The following is a 17,782-nucleotide window of genomic DNA, read 5'->3' on the forward strand; positions in this document are numbered from 1 at the left end:
GCCAGATAAAGACTCCAATCCAAGTTTGATACCAAATGCAGATGGTTCAGGAGGCCCCTTTTCTAAGAGAGGTTCTCAAGCCTTCCTTAATTCTGCTTGTGTTAAGCAAGTAGACAGTTAACTCTTCTCTAATGTACACGCATTAGGATGCAATGCAGTTGCTGACTGCAGCATTAAAAAGCTGTGGTTGTGATACTTAGTGAGTTTGGCCCTCAGTTTCCAGCTAAGCATTTCTTACCTCAGCTACGACAAGTTTTTAAAGTTGACCCTTCTACTAAAAGTGAAAGACTCCTGATTTAGGTGGGCAATCTTGAATGAGTGATAGGTCTGTGTGTCTATGTATCTGCCCTTCCTGCACAGGGGATAGACACAAACTGTTTTACTGGAGAAGCAGCCAGCACAACTCTTCCTGCAGCAGCAAGCAGCTGTTGTCCTGACTCCTACTACATTGGTGCTTCAGCTGCTATTCCAGCCTTGTGCTGGGTCACTGTGAGTTATCTGGCAGCACCGCACAGCAGTCCCCCTGTGTGACTCATCCCTGCTATTTCTAATTTAAGATGGGTTATTTTCCTCCCCTTAACATTTGAAATTATTCTGATCATGAGCACAGAATAACCTTTCATATAAATGTGCCCTGCATGTCTGCAGAATAGGCCATCTCCACAAAGGACAGCTTTAGCCCCACTACACCATTTTCCTTCCTTTGTAGTTCTAGTTCTGTGCATGCCACTCCTGTACTGCATTGGATTCATCCCACTGTTTTTCAAACTAGAAAGGTAAAGTTCCTGGAGCAGTGGGTTTTGTCTTCTTCTGTTGCTGTTGGTTTTTAGAGATATTCAGAAGATTTTTTCCCTGTGTGGTTAATAATAGATTTTATTTGCTGTGTGCTTGAGGATATTTTACAGTGGAACTCCTATTATCATTCACTATTCCCTGTGTATTGGGAAGCAGACCAACTCCAGAGGAAGTGTGACTGGGCAGAGGTAATTGCCAGAACAATCCAAGATTCATTTTTATGAAATTTTTATGGGTGGATATTGGCAGAAACAAGAAGCTCCACACAGGGAAACCCTTAGATATTACTAGCATTGGATCAGGTCATGTACAGTAATTAATGCTGAGAAGATGCCAAATGCCAGAGAATGCAAAGAAAAACAAGGGCATTATGATGATGATGATTCAGCAAGAGAGCTCATTTGTGGCTGAGAAGTGCCCAGAGTAGAAATGAGTTTCATTAATTGCTTGGTGGGAGAAGAGAGGAGGCCTCTATTAGATTGTGCATTGTCCCATGCACTCCCTGATCCCCAGAGAATGTTAAACAAACAATGCATTTGAAGAAGCCCAGAGGACATATGTCTGGAAAGCTGCAAAAGCCTCCTGCCATCCTTGGGGATAAAGAAGGGAGAGAGGAACTGAGCTGACATTTGCTCAACCTTCTGATTTGTCTTTGTCTAACAGTCCGTAATCCCTCACATTTCTCTATTTACTTCCAAAATTCCCATGGATTCCCTGCTTACATTCTTATCAGTTTAAATTATCTGACTTTAAATATTCATCTAAGTAACTGGGTCAGACTGTCACTAAGTTTATGTCTCTAATAAAAATCCTAGAGAGGCATTGATGAATTGGCACAGGTCGTGTGCAGTGCGAGAGGAGACCAGGGGCAGTAAGAAAATAAAGCAAAATTATGCCTGTCTACAGAATTCAGTGGCCCATGTGTGCACTGTGACTAATGCAACAATCCAGAGCAGTAAATAGAAGGGAGAGTTAGAACTGGTAAGGTTTGCTAGAACTGGTGAGAAAACCAGTCATTATTTGGATATAAGGCCAGCTGCACTGTCCTATCCATGTGTAGGTATCCATACATAAGGGAGTAAAAGAACAATTCAGCCCCTCTCAGTCAGATTTTTGGGGCATGGTTCAGTTGTCCATACACAGATATTTTGTGCTGTTTGATATACCTATGGGAAAGCCTTGGGTTGCACTTGGAATGACAGAGATGCTTGCTTGGGCTTTGGCTGTCAGTGCAGGTGAGGCCTCCTCTGGGCCTTGTGTGTTATCTTGTAGACCCAAGCAAATGTCCTGGATATCCAAGGGCAAATGGCATCAGACATTTATGTTTATCTAAATGAATAAAGTGCACAGAATCACTTTCTGGGCTCCAATGACCACCTTAACTAAGATGTCCTTTGAGTTAGTCATGCTAGAAGCCTGCTGCTATTAAGGATTCCCTCCTCACTTCCACCTGCCACCAAAAGTGCCTTTGTCATACCAGAGCAAATGAACTAAGTCACAGATTGCTGCTGACAGTAGAGGAACTTGGACCTAGAGAATATCTGACACCTATATGTTAATAACTAACTTAGGGGTCAAGATTGAAGAGATGCATTGTTGCTTCTTCCCTTCTTAGGAGTTGTGCTTTTTTATTCTCTCTGTACAATTTGTGCAATATCTTGGAGCAACAGCTAACACTTATCCTAATTACCAGGGGCAGTCTCTGTGTTCACACTAGCACTGCTGCTGAAATAATGTAGCTGATTTTGACATCCAGAAGCCAAAATAGCCACTGATATTTTGAAGTGGGGTCAAAGAAGAGTTCAGACTAGAAAATTTTTCCTGCAGTGAAGGAGGGTGATAACTGTGACTTCAGCTCTATGTGCAGAGCAGTGACTATTTTACTGTGCCACTCTCCAGCAGGGAGGGAACAAGGTTACAGTGGTTCAACAGGCAGAAGCTCCTAAATGTGACTGCCTCAGACACAAAAAGAATAGCCTGTAATCTACTGACAAAGATAAGAAGAGAGAAAAGGAAAAAGGGGCAATTGCATGATCACAGTCCATAAATACAAAATGGAGATCATAAGTTTTTGCTGTTGGGTGGTCTTGAATCTAACAGACATAATATTCTAAGGCTGGAATGGAAGCTAGATGAATTTGTCTAGATATAAGGAAGCAGATTCCTGACCAGTGTGTTACTAAATGCTGAAATAATAACAATGGTTGTATGGGCTCTTTGTCACTGTAAATGTTTTCATAGAGATTAGATGCTTTCTACAACATATGCTCTAATTGAAAAACAGTTCAGATGATCCCTGTGCCAGAGGTTTTAACGAAAGCTTCACAGCCCCCCGGCTGATGCAAACGTGGAAACACCACTCTCCTCAAAAGCCATTCTAATTCTTCTTTTCACACTTTGCCTGGAGCCATCACTCTCATTGCTGCCCCATTCCCAGCCTCCTGCTCACACATGCTGCAGGTGGACATTGCATTGAGGGACACCACAGATGAGTGAGGCCACCTGCAGCAGCCCAGTGTGGCTTTGCCTGAGTGACACTTGGCAGAGATACAGCTCTCTGTGGGTCTGCCCCCTGGGACTCACCATGCTCCAGGATGTATTTCACAATCTCACCATTCCCAGTCTTGGCAGCGTGGTGCAATAAGGAGCAGTGATCAGGTCCTTGGATTAACAAATTGGCTCCTTTTTTACAACATTCTATGAACTGGAAGGAAAAAAAAAAACACACAAAAAAAAGAGAGAGAAAAAGAAACATACAGAAGGATAAGATGGGAGGAGCAGAAAACCAAATGTGTCAATAAATTCTTTACTGCTTCTCATTGTAAGTCAGTACAAAATAGAATAGAATAAAATAAAACATTAATTTAAAGCCAGCTTTTAGGCCCTGATATAAAACATCTGAAACCAGAAGTATTGACAATTATATGTGTTAAGGAGAACAGTCTGTATTTCCCAAACAATGAGACATTGCTACTCTACTGGTGATGATTTATTGCTTGCTAGGAATGCTTGCAAACCACATCTGGCAATGCTGCTGGGATATATTAAAATCTATGTACTTGATAAAAAGTTCTGGCTTCTTTGCTGAAGACTCAAATTTTTCCTCAGCACAGGAGTCAAATATTTTCTGACTAAATCAGAAAACTCAAAATTCCACAAGGAGATGAGGTGACTGTCATGGGCCTCCCCTGTCACAGTGCCTCCTGTTCAGAGCTGGCCAAGGAGGGAGCAATGCATGGGGTAAGAATAAGAGGGAAAGAGCAACCAGGCAGGTCTCAGAAATGCTGCAAACTTTGGGGGAAGGGGGCAGGATTTGCAGTGCAGATCACTGCAGAAAAAGGGGAGAATTGCTACAGTGAGGACTCATTTATGATGCAGTACACTGAACAAGGATGAGGAGTTTCCCCATCAAAACCAGCTCAGGCAAAACATTTTCAAGAAGTGTAAAAGAGACAATATTTTTATAACTGCTTGAAGGACTGCTCCCTAGATGCTGCAGCCACAAGAGCTGAGGCAGTGCTATAGAAGGGAGGCAAAATACCTGCAGGCAAAAAGTTGGCCTAACAGCACTGTCATTTTTACAAATGGCTCCAAGCTGGCTTCTCACTGATGAAATTGCAATCATTAATCACAGTCCTCATCCAAATTTGAGAGCATGTTTTCACATCCTGACTTGGCTACTGAGACAGGCAGCTTGAATAGCTGTCCGATGTGGGACTGCAGTCACTGGCACAAAAAATTTTGCATGAGTAGTTTTGCCTCCCAAACTTACTATACCAAGGCACTACATGTTTTGAGACGTCCACCAGGTGATAAAACAACCAGCTGAGGTTTGTTCTGCCTGGTCTGGTGGTTGCCTAGGTAGACTTTGGGCAAGCCAGCACTTGGGGTCTTGGCCACCAGCCTCACTGGTGGAAAATATGCTTTCCTGTGTAAGGCTGTGTCAGAACTACCCTGCTGTTCAATACTGCCAATATAGTAATTTCCCTGTTAGTGACTGGCATATTGCTCTGTGCAGTGGGCTCTGAATCCTGGGTAAAAAGGCTCTGGCTAACACCAGATCCTATTCACACAAATTTCACACCTCACCTGAATGATGTGTTCCCCTAGTGTTCAGGGTTTCCTGGAAAGGCTGTAAAATGGCACTTGCCAGAAGTCCCCACAGCAGCCTGTTTATGATTTGAGCAGAGGTGTAATAAAATGTACAGTATATCTGACCAGCAAAAAACTGAGTAGACACTCAGTGCTCTGTACCTACCTTCAGTAGATCACCAGATATGACTGCCTGTAAAAGTGCTGCAAAAGACAAAAAGAAAACTGATGTCAGGCAGAAAGCATTGTGTATACAGCTGAGGACACAGCTCACAACACGTGCATGCAAGTTAAGACTGACATCCCTCAGTCCCCTTGTATTCTCATGTACTACCAAAACCAGTGCAAACCCTGTGCTGACACTTATTGGAAAGGCAGAAGACAACCCATGGTGATGAAAGCTGCATGGACATCAAGCCATCATTTCCAATGCTCTTCTGGAACTGCAGGCTTCTGTCTGAATTTTTCACTTGAGACGCTTCTGAGACCTTTCAACAGCATCCACAAGGTGGACAAGGTCAAGTCTCCAGCACCAGAACCATCACTGAAAATACCAGTGTTATCTGCACAGAGAACCTGAAACTGTGTACAGACCTGTCAGACTTTGTCACACTGATGATGGAGTCAGTCCCCTGTACACTGAGAATCCCAAATTGTAGATGACTGACTGACAAGAGAGAAATTTCCTAACAATTACTTGTATTACATATACATTTTGAGATGCCAGAGGGAAGCAAGTCCCCTGGGTTTGGCAGGCAGGGTCAAAGACAGAGCAAGAGCCAGTCCTCACCTCACCGGCCTTTGTATTTTAAACACACGTGGAAGCAAAAACAGACAAAGTAGACAAGTCTCACAACAAGGCAGGACAGAGCTGCAAAAAGCTGGGAGCTTGTCATGACCCACTAGTGTCTGTCCTGAGCCTGTTAAAAAACAGAAGAAAGGCAAAAGCCTGGGACTCCCTGCTGCCCAGAAAAGCTGTTACAAACCTATCACTATGTGGCTGTGTCCTTTTCTCCTCCTTCTCCCTATCATGATATATATTGTAAAAAACAATGATGAATCATCTTTCTGAGAAAGCACTTATGTGGTTTGCATCTTCGAAACTAAACATCTGCCTCAACTCACACTTTTTCAACAGTATCTAAACCCATTTCTATCTTTGTGTCTAGGCAGTGCAATCAAATTAAGCATTTGCCCAAGTGCCATCCTTGATAAAGATGCCAAAAATTCATACAGGAGTAAGCAGGAACAAGTGGGGAAAGAGACCCACAGCATAGCCTTCCCTTTGAAAAATAACACACAGGAAAGTGCACAGTGGGAATTCCATGATGAGCTTGCTACACCTCCAGAAATGACAAGGCATCCAAACTAAACACTGCAGAAGAGGAAGGATGTTCAAAGGCAGCTCAACAAATTTCCTTTTCTTTGAAAACACCTGGGGCAACTACATTGTTTTCTGGTCTCAGTAATGCCTCATGCCCTGGCCACACAGCCCTGGGAAAAGCAAAACCCCAGTCCAGCTAAGCTCTGTCTGAAGGAAGCAGTAGCAGCAATTCTTGCAGCTTTAGATTTAGGGCAGTTTTTCAGTGGCCATGAGTTAAACCAAATCCTAAAAAAAACCCCAGCATCTATGAGAGTGAGTACACACAGATTTTAGGAATGGAAGAAAGCAAACACCAACAGGTAAGAGCTAGAAAATTCTTCACTTTTTATTTTCAGTGGTTGACATCCTTCTTTTTTCCCCAATAGTTCTAACAATTGCTCAGCCCAAATTAATAGCAGAGCAGAATTTAACTAATTTAATTTGTTTTATCTATTTCCCTCTCTTTTTTTGGTCAATCTGGTCTTCTTGACACCTTGATGCTTTAGGCTTCAGCAGTCTGAACTTGCAGTAGCCTAAAGAATAAATATTTTGCACATCTTGTATGTGAAAATCACATGAACTGGTGACATGAGTTTTTCATTGCCTTCAACATCCAATTTTTTAAGACATGGCTTCCCTAAGTCACTTTCCTAAGAGACAGTGATACATTTTCTTATGCAAGCCACGCTGAAGATTACAGTTCAAAAAAGCCAGAGAGAGATTCTATGAAAAGCCTGACAAGATGTGAAAAATCTTCTACGCAGAAAATCCATAATCAGAAGTGGTCTGCTGATAAGGCTATTAGGATAAAGCAGCTCTAAAACAAATTCAACATAATTAGACCAATCTTTTCATCTCTTTCCTAAGCCTCAAATCCAGCAAAGCATTTAGGCAAGTGCTTAGCTTTGAGCTAATTACATTCTTTTCACGCCAAGTCTACCTGCACTCTTAAAATTAAGTGCTTTGCTACAGTAGAACCTACTGGATAAATGAATACAGATCAACAAAACCAGCTGGCATAACAAGAGATTACACACCAGTAAAATAATTCAGAGCTGCATGCCCCGACAGAAGAAGATTTAGAAGCTATTGAGCTAGAAATGGAGAAAAGTTCTTTAGAATCAGGAGCATGTTTACATAAACATATGAATATTGCTTAGCACACTAACCCCATAAACCCAAATGGAGCTGCTGGGCATACTGAGGAGGAGGGTGAAGATGGCAAAAATCACCTGGTTGTTAAAGAGGTGGTGAAGCAAGCAAGCAGATGGCATTGACAAGGAGAGCAGACTGAGAAGTTTGAGAAAAATGCTGTTAACATGCAAAGCCAGGCTAGCTTAAAATTAGAAGCATTAAAGTGAGAATTGTTTTATTTCTTCTAAGCAACACTGCACCACTGGTGTAATACATAAATTAACTATGTCACTGTTTTATCATATATAATATACCTTCAGGTCTTAAAGATGTGTCAAAAATAATTGATTTAATTAATATTTTAATAATAATATCTAATATTTTCTCAGTTTCTCCCAAGAAAAGTATTTCTCATTGCTAATAAAACTGTTTTATTACCTTTTATATTTATTTAGCAAGTACCTTTATTGCTGATGTGACAGCTTGGCAAAACTGGCAAGTGGGGTGCTCTGTTCATGTATTGAGGAAGCACTGGGTCCCCAGGCTGCCTCCTCAGTAAAGCTCCAACTACCCAACTTGGAAAATAATCTTCATTAAAAAAACCCTAACCAAAAAAAAAAAACAAAACAAAAAACCCAACAAACCCAAACAAACAAAAAAAAACAAAAAACCTAACAAACCCAAACAAACAAAAAACCAAAAAAACCAAAAACCTAAGTAAACAAACAAACAAAAACAAAAACCACCCCAAAAAACCCACACAAACAAAAAACCCCACTGTACCCAGGCCAACCAGTAAACACAAAAAAATGACGAGCAAAACAAACACCAGAAAGCCACCCACACCAAAACAAACCCCCTCACACTCATGCACCTCTCCACCTCTCTTATAAATTATTATTGAGCAGATACAGGTGCATAATGCACTAACAGAAAAAAAGCCATGTTGAAAAGGCTGCTAATGGAATTGTGGTAATGCTGCAAGCTAATAGAGATTGAGACACAGGATAAACAAGTACTAGTACACTCCCATGCTGAAAACAATACTTTTCCTAAGGCATATATCCCTTAGCTAATTTCCATGTTAGTGTCCACTGCTTCCATTGGAAACAGCTATTTTTCTTCATATTCTAAAAATCTATGTTAATGTCACTGAGTTACAACAAACATTTTTTGTTTCCCTGACAAAATTAACTTCTGAAATAACAAATGCTCTCTCTGGCTCTGCATGTGAAGCCAGCACCATTAAAACAGTGTTGCAAAGTCAGTCATTAAACTGACTAAAAAAAGTCAGTTTCTGGGCATCAGAGAAAGGGGGAGGGAAGTATTCATACTCCACAACTTCAGAGGCTGAAGATGCCTGAGAGGTCTTACAGGGTTGCTTGGATGGTCAGAAGAGAAAATAACGCTCCATAGAAAATAACCTAGTTTGCCCTGCAAACTAGTTCATGTTGTGCTCCACAGACTAAAAGAAGCTCTAGAGAAAATTACTTCCAGCCTGCAGCACCTAAATTAAGAGTCAGTCTAAGACAGAGAGGGGATCCTTCAGAATGGCATGACTCCAGGGGACATGTCTGATCACCTCCAGGAATGACAAATAAACAAGGGCAAAATGAGAGGTCTTCTTTTAGGGTTTTCCAAGGTGTGATACTCCTGGCACCAGGCAATACTCATGGTCTTGGAAATTTCAGTACCTCATACACCATCAGGTGCAGAATGTCTCATAAATGTAAGGGCCAAAGCCACAACTGCAGCACATCAGAAAAATACAGCAGGAGAGGGGCAGAAGTCATCATCATCACATTGCTCACTTCAAAAGAATTTTCAATATGAAAATTCTCAGAGGCATCACAAGCAAGGAAAAACCTCAAACAACCACCCCTTCCTGTGTGCCCTGCAGAAAATTTCCTCCTAATCCCAAAGCTGCTGAGCAGTTTAACACCAAGGACAGACGCAGGGCTGCTATCACACCAGAAACTTTGCGGCTGAAACACTTTCAGAAGGAACATGAAGACAAAAGTTCTTACAAAACCTTGTAAGTAGCATCTCAGGATCACAAGGTTCTTTGCTAAAATTAGATTGACATGGAAGATATTAAGTTAGTTGAATAATCATTAGTGAGACAGTAAAAGGAGATGGTCTGCACTGAAAAGTATCTCAAAGAACAGAGTGGTTCTACAGCCTGACACTGTCAGTAGTACAGGGGTAATGTGTCTTTTCACTTGAGTAAAAGTTATTCATAAACCAGAAATATCCTCCAGATTTTATTAGTCAGATTGCACTCCTGATGGGACTCTTTCAATGCCATATTTGAAACCACTACTTCTATACCAAGTAAGCCACAAGGAATGCTGATAAAAATGTACAGCAACTTTGAAGTTTTCAACACTTACAAGCAATTCTTTAGTGAAGATCTAAAAATTTTGAATGAAGGGAGCAGAATTACTTAAAACTATGTTATAAAGTATAAGTACAACACCAAGGACTTGTCATATTCATAATTAAAATGCAGGCAATTATATACCTATGAATGAAATGCAGTATGACAGCAGATTATTTGCAATAATGCATCCTACCATGAGTAGGATACACCAGGGTATCAATGCATCTAATCAGGGAATTTATGGCAGAACTCAGCTACAAGAACTCAAGACCTGGTTGGAGGAGGGTGCTTTGACCAAAGTGGTTTGGTGGGTGGTATCCCTGCCCATGGCAGGGGACTTGGAACTAGGTGTTCTTTAAGGTTTCTTCCAATCCAAAACATTCTATGATTCTCTGATCTCAAACAGAATTAGGGCTCATAAAACCTTTAGCTCTTTCAAAAGACACAGTAAGGCAGTTGATAATCTGATCAGCTCCTTGCAGAAACCTCATCTAACAGATAATGCCTGCATCTGTCCAGCCCTTTCTAAGACACATCTGATGCACTGATTTCAGCACTTGGAATTGGTATGCCATCAGCATTTCAGTGCTGAATGCTTCTTACTGGTTGGAGGCAGCTAATAAAAAAATATAAGTGCTTTGGTGTGGAGTGCCCAGAATTTGAGTGTCAGTGTTCATCACCATCTCCTGCTAGAGTGCTCTGGGGAACTCTTAAGGTATACCTCATAAAATACCACCTCATTCAAACCTTGTAGAGCTGATAATGGAGAAGAAACTATAGGAGAAGGTTACATCATCAGATTTTTGAGAGTTATTAAACTTAACTTGGACTATCATTAGCTTCCAGAACATTTCCAACCCTTTATTGCTGTTTTAGCCTTTGTACAATTCATAGAGTCAGAAATTTGAGGTAATTACTGCTTTACATCTGGAGAAATTAAAAGCTGACCCTGATTAGAAGAGTACTTTTACACAGTTGGAGTCCTCTGAGCTGTTAAAGATCAGCATTAGAGAAAAGATAACAAAAGAAGCCCTTGGGACTTATTTTTCACCAGTTTTACAGAAATCAATAACTCCTATTTCAATCACTCCAAAAGGTATGCTCTCAAAAGACTGGAGTTCATTCAGAAATGCACTATTTTCTCTGTAAAAAGTAATTTGTTCATAAAAGGTTTATGACAAACTGACAGTAATATAACTTACCCAGAAATGTACAGAACTGATTTTTTTTCTACTCTAGCCATGATCTTCAGCCTTGCAGTGAAAGGGGTGGGGAGTACCACAGAGAATTGGTTTATGGATTAATTCCCTTCTGAGAGAACTGTGAGAAACAGGCACCTAAGACAGAGCAGTGAATTCACTTGCTATTTCTGAAGGGCCTGACAGTCCCATTGAACAATTTTAGGGATCCATGAAGAGAAGTTACAAATCTCTGCACTTGAGCTTTTACAAAACTTTGCCTCTTTCCAACATTTTATCTGCTTTTAAAGTTACAAAAAGAAACCCAAACCACCTATAAAATACACATGCCAAACTGTCTACATAACTGAGAAATTAAATTGCAAAACTAATAGTGCTTTGTTGGAATGACTGTGAGCTCACAGGTCTTTGATCTACAGACAATCTCAACTCTCACCAAAGCTGATGATGATTAAGTATTTCCTTTGAAGATAAGCTGAGTGAAAAGAGCAATTAAATTTTTCTTCGTGTGTTTTATGCACCTGCAAGTAGTGGAAGTGACAACTGGAAACCATGAAAAAATGAAACAGAAGGTAAACCTTGTAGGTTAAGGGGTCTTCTAGATGCTGGCAAAAAAAAAAAAAATCCAGAAATAAATGGTAAAAACACTTCCTCTATATTCACTGAAAACATATTCACTATATTCACTTCTATATTCACCTAGACATATTCACTGATATATATTCACTATATATCACTTATTCTATATTCACTGAATTCACTGAATATAGTGAATATATTCACTATATCCACAGAAATATTCACTATATTCCATTCACAGGGAATGGAAAAAGGTTCCTGAACTTGCTGGAGGAGCCCAAAGACTGCAGAAGCAGCATGATGGAAATATGACAGCAAAAAATAGATGCAATTTAGAGGTTTCCTGCCTAAATCATAATATCCCTTGTGCTGAATGAAGCAAAGACTCACTGAATTTTAATTTTTTTCCAAAAAATATCTGTTTGCTACCTCTGCCCTAAAGAAACAGGTGTTATACAAGGGTTCTCCACAGGTTTTCAGATTCTGAAAAGTCTTGGGCTTCCTATGGAACCTGAAGGCAATGCCACCAGTCTAGGCAGGTCACAAGAGCTCTGCTGTGAGGCACTATTTCCATGAAAGACAACAAAATAAAGAGCCTGAGAGCTCAAAATACTCCCAAGAGACCAAGAAAACTGACAGTGCAGCAACCAAGAGCTCAGCAGCACATCAGCTGAGCAGCAGCCAGGCACACACACCTGGGAGCCTTCACACAGTATCTTCAGCCATTTCACCTGGACAGGAAAACCTGCATTAGCACACATCCTCTTGGGCTCTGAGAGAGACATTTTTGAAGTCTGCTGGCCCTCTGAATAAGTCATGCCTCAATGACATCTATTTCTAGGATTGGATAAAGAGGTAGAAAAACCTTCTAAATGTTCGAGAGCTGTTCTTTAGTTACAAAAGCACTGCATCCCATGCAGATTTAGGGAATTGACACAGCTTTGGTTTCACCTGTTTGCCTAACTTGTGAATAAGAAAAAAATTTAACATGTAAAAAAAAAAAAACAGTCATTATTCAGGTAGCTATAAATATGCATTATGAACGTTTACCTTTTAAGAATTTAAAAATTCAAACAACTGCACTAAAACACTGGTGAGAGAGAAGGAGGGGAAGGGAAGGCAAAAATAGCCACACATGCTTGCTGAAGGGAAAGAAAGGCCAAGTTCTCACTTACACAGAAGTCCCTTCATACAACTCTGGAAGGATAAAGAGGCTTTCAAGCAGATGTAAATTACACTCAAGCTGCCTTTAAAGCCCCATTTTCACTCAGACTAGCTTAAAGCTACTTTGATGCCAATTAGAGTCCAACCTGAATTGTTTATGTGGCACTAGTGCAGAGCTGAGAGTGCAGTTGATAGTTAGGAGTGAAAGTATTCATACCCTAATGTTGAACTTTTGCTGCAAGACCATTTAACTCAGATTTACAAAAGCAAAGGATGGTTAAAAAAAAAAAGGACTTCCTTTGTAAATAGTTCATAACCTTAAAGAACAGTCACAGATAAACTAAGCACCATCTGGCTCACATCATCACTTTTTTGCCTTCCTTTTTCCTTCCACCATTTTTATTTTTAAACCAAGACAACAATTTATGTCATTCTCAGGAGTGATGCAGTGGAAGAAAATGTCTGTGATGAAGTGAGAGCACAAGGCAGGGAAGACTGGCTGACTAATGCAGTAATTTTATCAATAGAGTGGCACTACTTTGGCAGAAAGAAAATTCTAGGCAAAGTAATTAAGCAGTGGTTTAATTTTAATTTGAAAATAAATAGGACAGCAAAAAAGAAGCATTGTGGGCCACACTATTCCTCTTCTCTGTCTTTGTGGACCATTCCCCTCACAGGCATTCTTAGTACACTCCCTTCAGGTTTTTGCCACTGCAACACTGGCTACAGTGCCTTTGCCTGCAATATCTAAGTAACTCTTCCTCAAAAAGCTTGGGCTTCACAGGAGGACTACATCATCCAAAATTCAGTTCAAGAATATTTTTCATAGCCTTTTCTAGCCAATTTCTTCAGTGAGTGAAGCGATTGCCACTCTTATCTGACCATGAGCAATCTCCATCAGAAAAAAAGCCAGAAGCAAAGTAGCTTGCAAGGTTGCCCAGAGCTTCTGCTTGAAAACAAGCACTCCAATTCATACAACTTATTCCTCACTCACACTTCCTCCAGAGGGGAAAAGAATAATGGCAGTGAAATGGTGAAATAAATGTTTTTCTGTTTTCATCTATTGCTTATCCAGATGCCCACATCTGCTAGACATCTCCCTCTCAGATGCCTGCTGACCCCTAAAACTGCTTGGATATGATGAGAGGGGGAATGTAGGCACCTTTTAAAGGTTTTATCCAGAAAGGACCTCCCTCAGCCCTAGACCTGTGCTTTGACAGAATGATTTCTCTTGCCAGGTGTACCCTGGGTCTGCCTCAATACCAGCCTCTGCTGAACTGAGAAGAAAATGAACCAACCCAGAGCAGATCCCCAAGGCATCATTGGCTCAGCCACAGACACTTTCAAAACACTATCCAGGAAGGCTTTCTTCCCAAAGTGGCTAATTAATACAAATAAATACCTGCAGTCAGAGCCTCCCTCCAACCCCTCCCATTCTCTCTTTAATTTGCACAGAGAAAGCATTCCAAGACATCTCAATTTGTTGCTGGGTAAACAGCTGCAGCATCACCATGAAGAATACAGCATCTCCTCTCTCTCTTTTGAAAGCCTCTTGTGTATAAAACAGATATTCATTTTTTTATCTTTATTTTTTAATTCTACCAGCACTGAGATTTTTTGATTCATCTGCAGCACCCTGCTCATCCTTTTCATCAGTATGGCAGACTGCTTCAAAATTCTAGAGAACATCCCTTTGCAGTCTGTGACTCTCAAGATTAGTGGAGAGTGGCTCCAGAAAGAAGAAAGGGGGCCAAGAGACTGAAGTCTGCATTCCCACCGGCCACCATGGGCAAGAGGAAATCCCATCTCTCTGAGGTTCCAGGAAGTGTTATTCTTTCTTGTGCTATTTTCTGGGACTCCTGCAGCCATGTTCCTCCTTACATGTGTTTAGATTTCCTCTCTTTAATGGAGCTGGAGCAAATGCCAGCATAGACAGGGCATTCTGCCTCCAAGGCAGGAGCAGACACTGCAGAGCAAAGCATTTTCCTGTGTGGGATGGAGCCACCACTGCCTTCCATGCACACACTTGTTCAGTCCCTTCCTTATAACTCAGATAGCAGCTCTCTCTATTAAGAGGGATCTCCAGAGACAGAATTACACCTCCCACCTAAAACTTCCAGTTTGAACCCATGCCAAGCAGTCCCTGTGGAAATTTTTTTCTAATAGAGAATAATTTAGAAGTCACCATTATAAACTCACTTTACTTCTAATGCACTCCGGGCTCTACTCAAATCCCTCCTAGGTGTAGGATATCCAGGCTGGATGACTCCAAGTCATGGAGTGACTCCATGGCATGGAACCAGCACCTGGCAGAATCTGAAAGACCTTTGAGTGTTGCTATTTGTCTTTTCAAGCAGAACACCCATCCTTTATCTTAATCTCTTGTATAATATTATTGCTTTGTAATAATAAACTGTCTTCAAAATTGCTCCACTGAATGTATTTCCCTCTTGTCTTAATTTCTCAGTTGTCCTCATGAATTTTGATTCTATTACACACAAAATGGCCAAAACCACAAACCCTAAACCACAGAAATTATGCTGATGCAGCAAAACTACATATCTGCTGGAAGCAAACTAGGCAGAAAGCCCAATCTCGTTGGTTTATAGAGAAGTAAACAGGAGAGCAGTGATATAAATATTTGAAACCTCCTGTCTCCTGATCAGAATGCAACTGAGATTGTAAGGATTAAGCTCTGGTTGCTTGCTACTTGAGGTGCATTAGTATAGGTATTTAAAACTGAGTAATTCCATCAAAGGCAAAGTTCCTCTGTTTGAAGTCAGACACAAAATATTGAGCAGCATCAGCTCCAAGTTGCCATGACATGAATAACACACCAACGTCCCTACACCATTAATAGCAACACTCAAGAGTTTGCTGAGTTTTTTTCAGAATACTTGAAATGGAAATAGAACTCATTGTACTCTTTTTAAAGTCATTTCCTTCAATTGCTTGTGTGATGATGAAGAATCAACTCAAACATACAAGGTAAACAAAGAATAGTAGAGAGAACCTAACTTTGGCCAGATGAAACTACAGATATGAATATTAATGCAGATTTCTGCAGGGTGGCTGTAAATAGGAGTGGGCAAGGCATGATCCAGTGTGGACACAAAATACAGTGCAGCTCTGAAAAGTGCTGGGTGAATGAAGGGTTTGGCAAACCTCAGCCATTCACCTAACCATAACCAGATAACAAGTGTGCACTGGATAACCAGACAATGACTGTGTAGGGGCAACAGGGGGTATTAGAAGGCTGCATTCCCATCACACTACCATTCCTATTCCAGAAACAATAGATGCAATAACCTCCAGCAGTGTCAAACCACCTGGGCATATCAACAAGACTCTTTATACAGCAAAAGTGTAGCAGGTGATACCCTTCACTATAACATCACTTGCCTAGCCTTCCATCATGACATCTACCAGGTCTTCTGTGGGCCTGGCATGTGCCCATTTTTGAGTCTCATCTAATCCCAAAACCCCAAGAAAACCACTGACTTCCAAGGCTGCAGGGCATGGAGCTTCACCAGGGTGTACCTAGCTGAACAGATCCTTCTTCAGAGTCATCAATCCCCTGTCTAAATTGTTATGCTTTAAGATTTACTTGGCTTTTATCATTTTGTCAATCAGAGCATTAGAGGGTTAGGGGTTTGTCTACTCCTTTTGTTTATTAAAGAAAGAAAGAAAAAAAAAAAAGCTGACGGATTTCACTTCTTTAGTTATCTATTTCCTAGCTACCTGTACCAAGAACAAAGACACAAACCTTAAGAGGCTTTGGGTATTTCTTCTTTTGAAGTTTGGGATTTTCTAGCAGTGCTCTTTCCCTTTCTGTGCCAATTAAAATGGGCCTGTTTTGTAACTGATAAAGGTGCCTCTAACGTGTGTCCACAACAAGGAGCATTGTCTGCAGTTACAGTTGTTCAATAGATGCCCAGTCCCAGACAGATGGTGCTTTATCTTCACCCTCTTGTCAAGACAGCATAATGCATTGTCCTGTCAGGGATTAATGGAAGTGCCACTCACATTAGATGCTAATTCTGGTACAAGTCTGTTCGAACACTACAGATGCTACAGCTACTGTTTCCCACTGTGCTTGTAGCAGTCTGTCCACACTGGAGCAGAAGCAGGACATTCAGAAACCAAGGTGAGGAGGACAATGCAAAAATCCATGCAGAATACAACCTTGTGGTCAATGGGAAAGAGTCATTCAAAAAGCAAGAAGAGGATGATAAAAAAAACTCCACAGAGAAACAGTAGAAGAAAAAGTGACAACTGAATATTAAAGCAGACAAAACAAAGATCAGGAACCAAGAGGAAGGTTAAAACAAAAGATCCAACACAACAGAGAAAGAGCCTTTTCTCATTAATGATCAAAATATCCCATCATCAGAAAACCAGCACTAGAATGGTGTCCATAATAGGGAAGAGCAGATGTACAGGGCAGAATGTAGGTACAGTGAAGGAAGGTACATTATTCCACTGTTGGATCTTCCTTCACTATGTAGTCCAAAGCATTACTGCCTTATAAAGAAAAGTAAATGTATAACATATTGAATAGGTACACAGTTGATTGAATAGGTACACAGTTGAGTACTTATTATTAATGAATATATGAGTCTCAAAACTGATTTTAAGATACATACTCCAAGAACAATATGCCAGGAGACATCTGCATAAACACTATAAAAGACAGGCAATTCAGAGATCAGTTTTCAGCTCCCTCATGGACCCTCTTTTTGTTTAGTTAAGAGATTTGAGATCTAAGGCTAATTTGAGATGCCTCCACACATGCAGTCTCAGTGGACTGAGAACCTTCTAGACTCTAAAAGACCTGCAGCACTTTTATCACATTTTCCTTTTAGTAGTGTGCCCATTTACCATGTTCTGTAGCTGGCATAGTGGGATAGAGAAAATCCAAGTATTGGACCCTGCTTTCTGAAAAGTCACTGGAGAATGGGAAATCTTTTGTGCTTGAGAGAAGCTCCTACATATTTATAGGGATGACAAACCTAGTTAGAAACTCCATGGTCACAAAACTTCTAATAACTGGCACTGTCACGTCACTAATTG

The 17,782-nt window shown here is 40.7% G+C and overlaps 1 protein-coding gene across 4 annotated transcripts in view; it reads right to left on the reverse strand.

Annotated features, from left to right (window-relative positions):
• The window catches only part of DGKI (diacylglycerol kinase iota), a 209,826-nt gene that overhangs the window by 18,152 nt on the left and 173,892 nt on the right, over window positions 1-17,782 (reverse strand). For all 4 annotated transcript variants that reach the window (XM_071422458.1, XM_071422461.1, XM_071422459.1 and 1 more), the window contains 2 exons: window positions 5,054-5,091; window positions 3,379-3,499 (listed from right to left, as the gene is read on the reverse strand). In XM_071422458.1, the coding sequence (XP_071278559.1) occupies window positions 3,379-3,499; window positions 5,054-5,091 (159 nt within the window). The remainder of the gene's footprint in view (window positions 1-3,378; window positions 3,500-5,053; window positions 5,092-17,782) is intronic.

Source organism: Agelaius tricolor, unplaced genomic scaffold (assembly GCF_023055355.1).
Source record: "Agelaius tricolor isolate 1412-34295 unplaced genomic scaffold, bAgeTri1.0.p SCAF_3, whole genome shotgun sequence".
In the NCBI taxonomy this organism is placed as follows: domain Eukaryota; kingdom Metazoa; phylum Chordata; class Aves; order Passeriformes; family Icteridae; genus Agelaius; species Agelaius tricolor.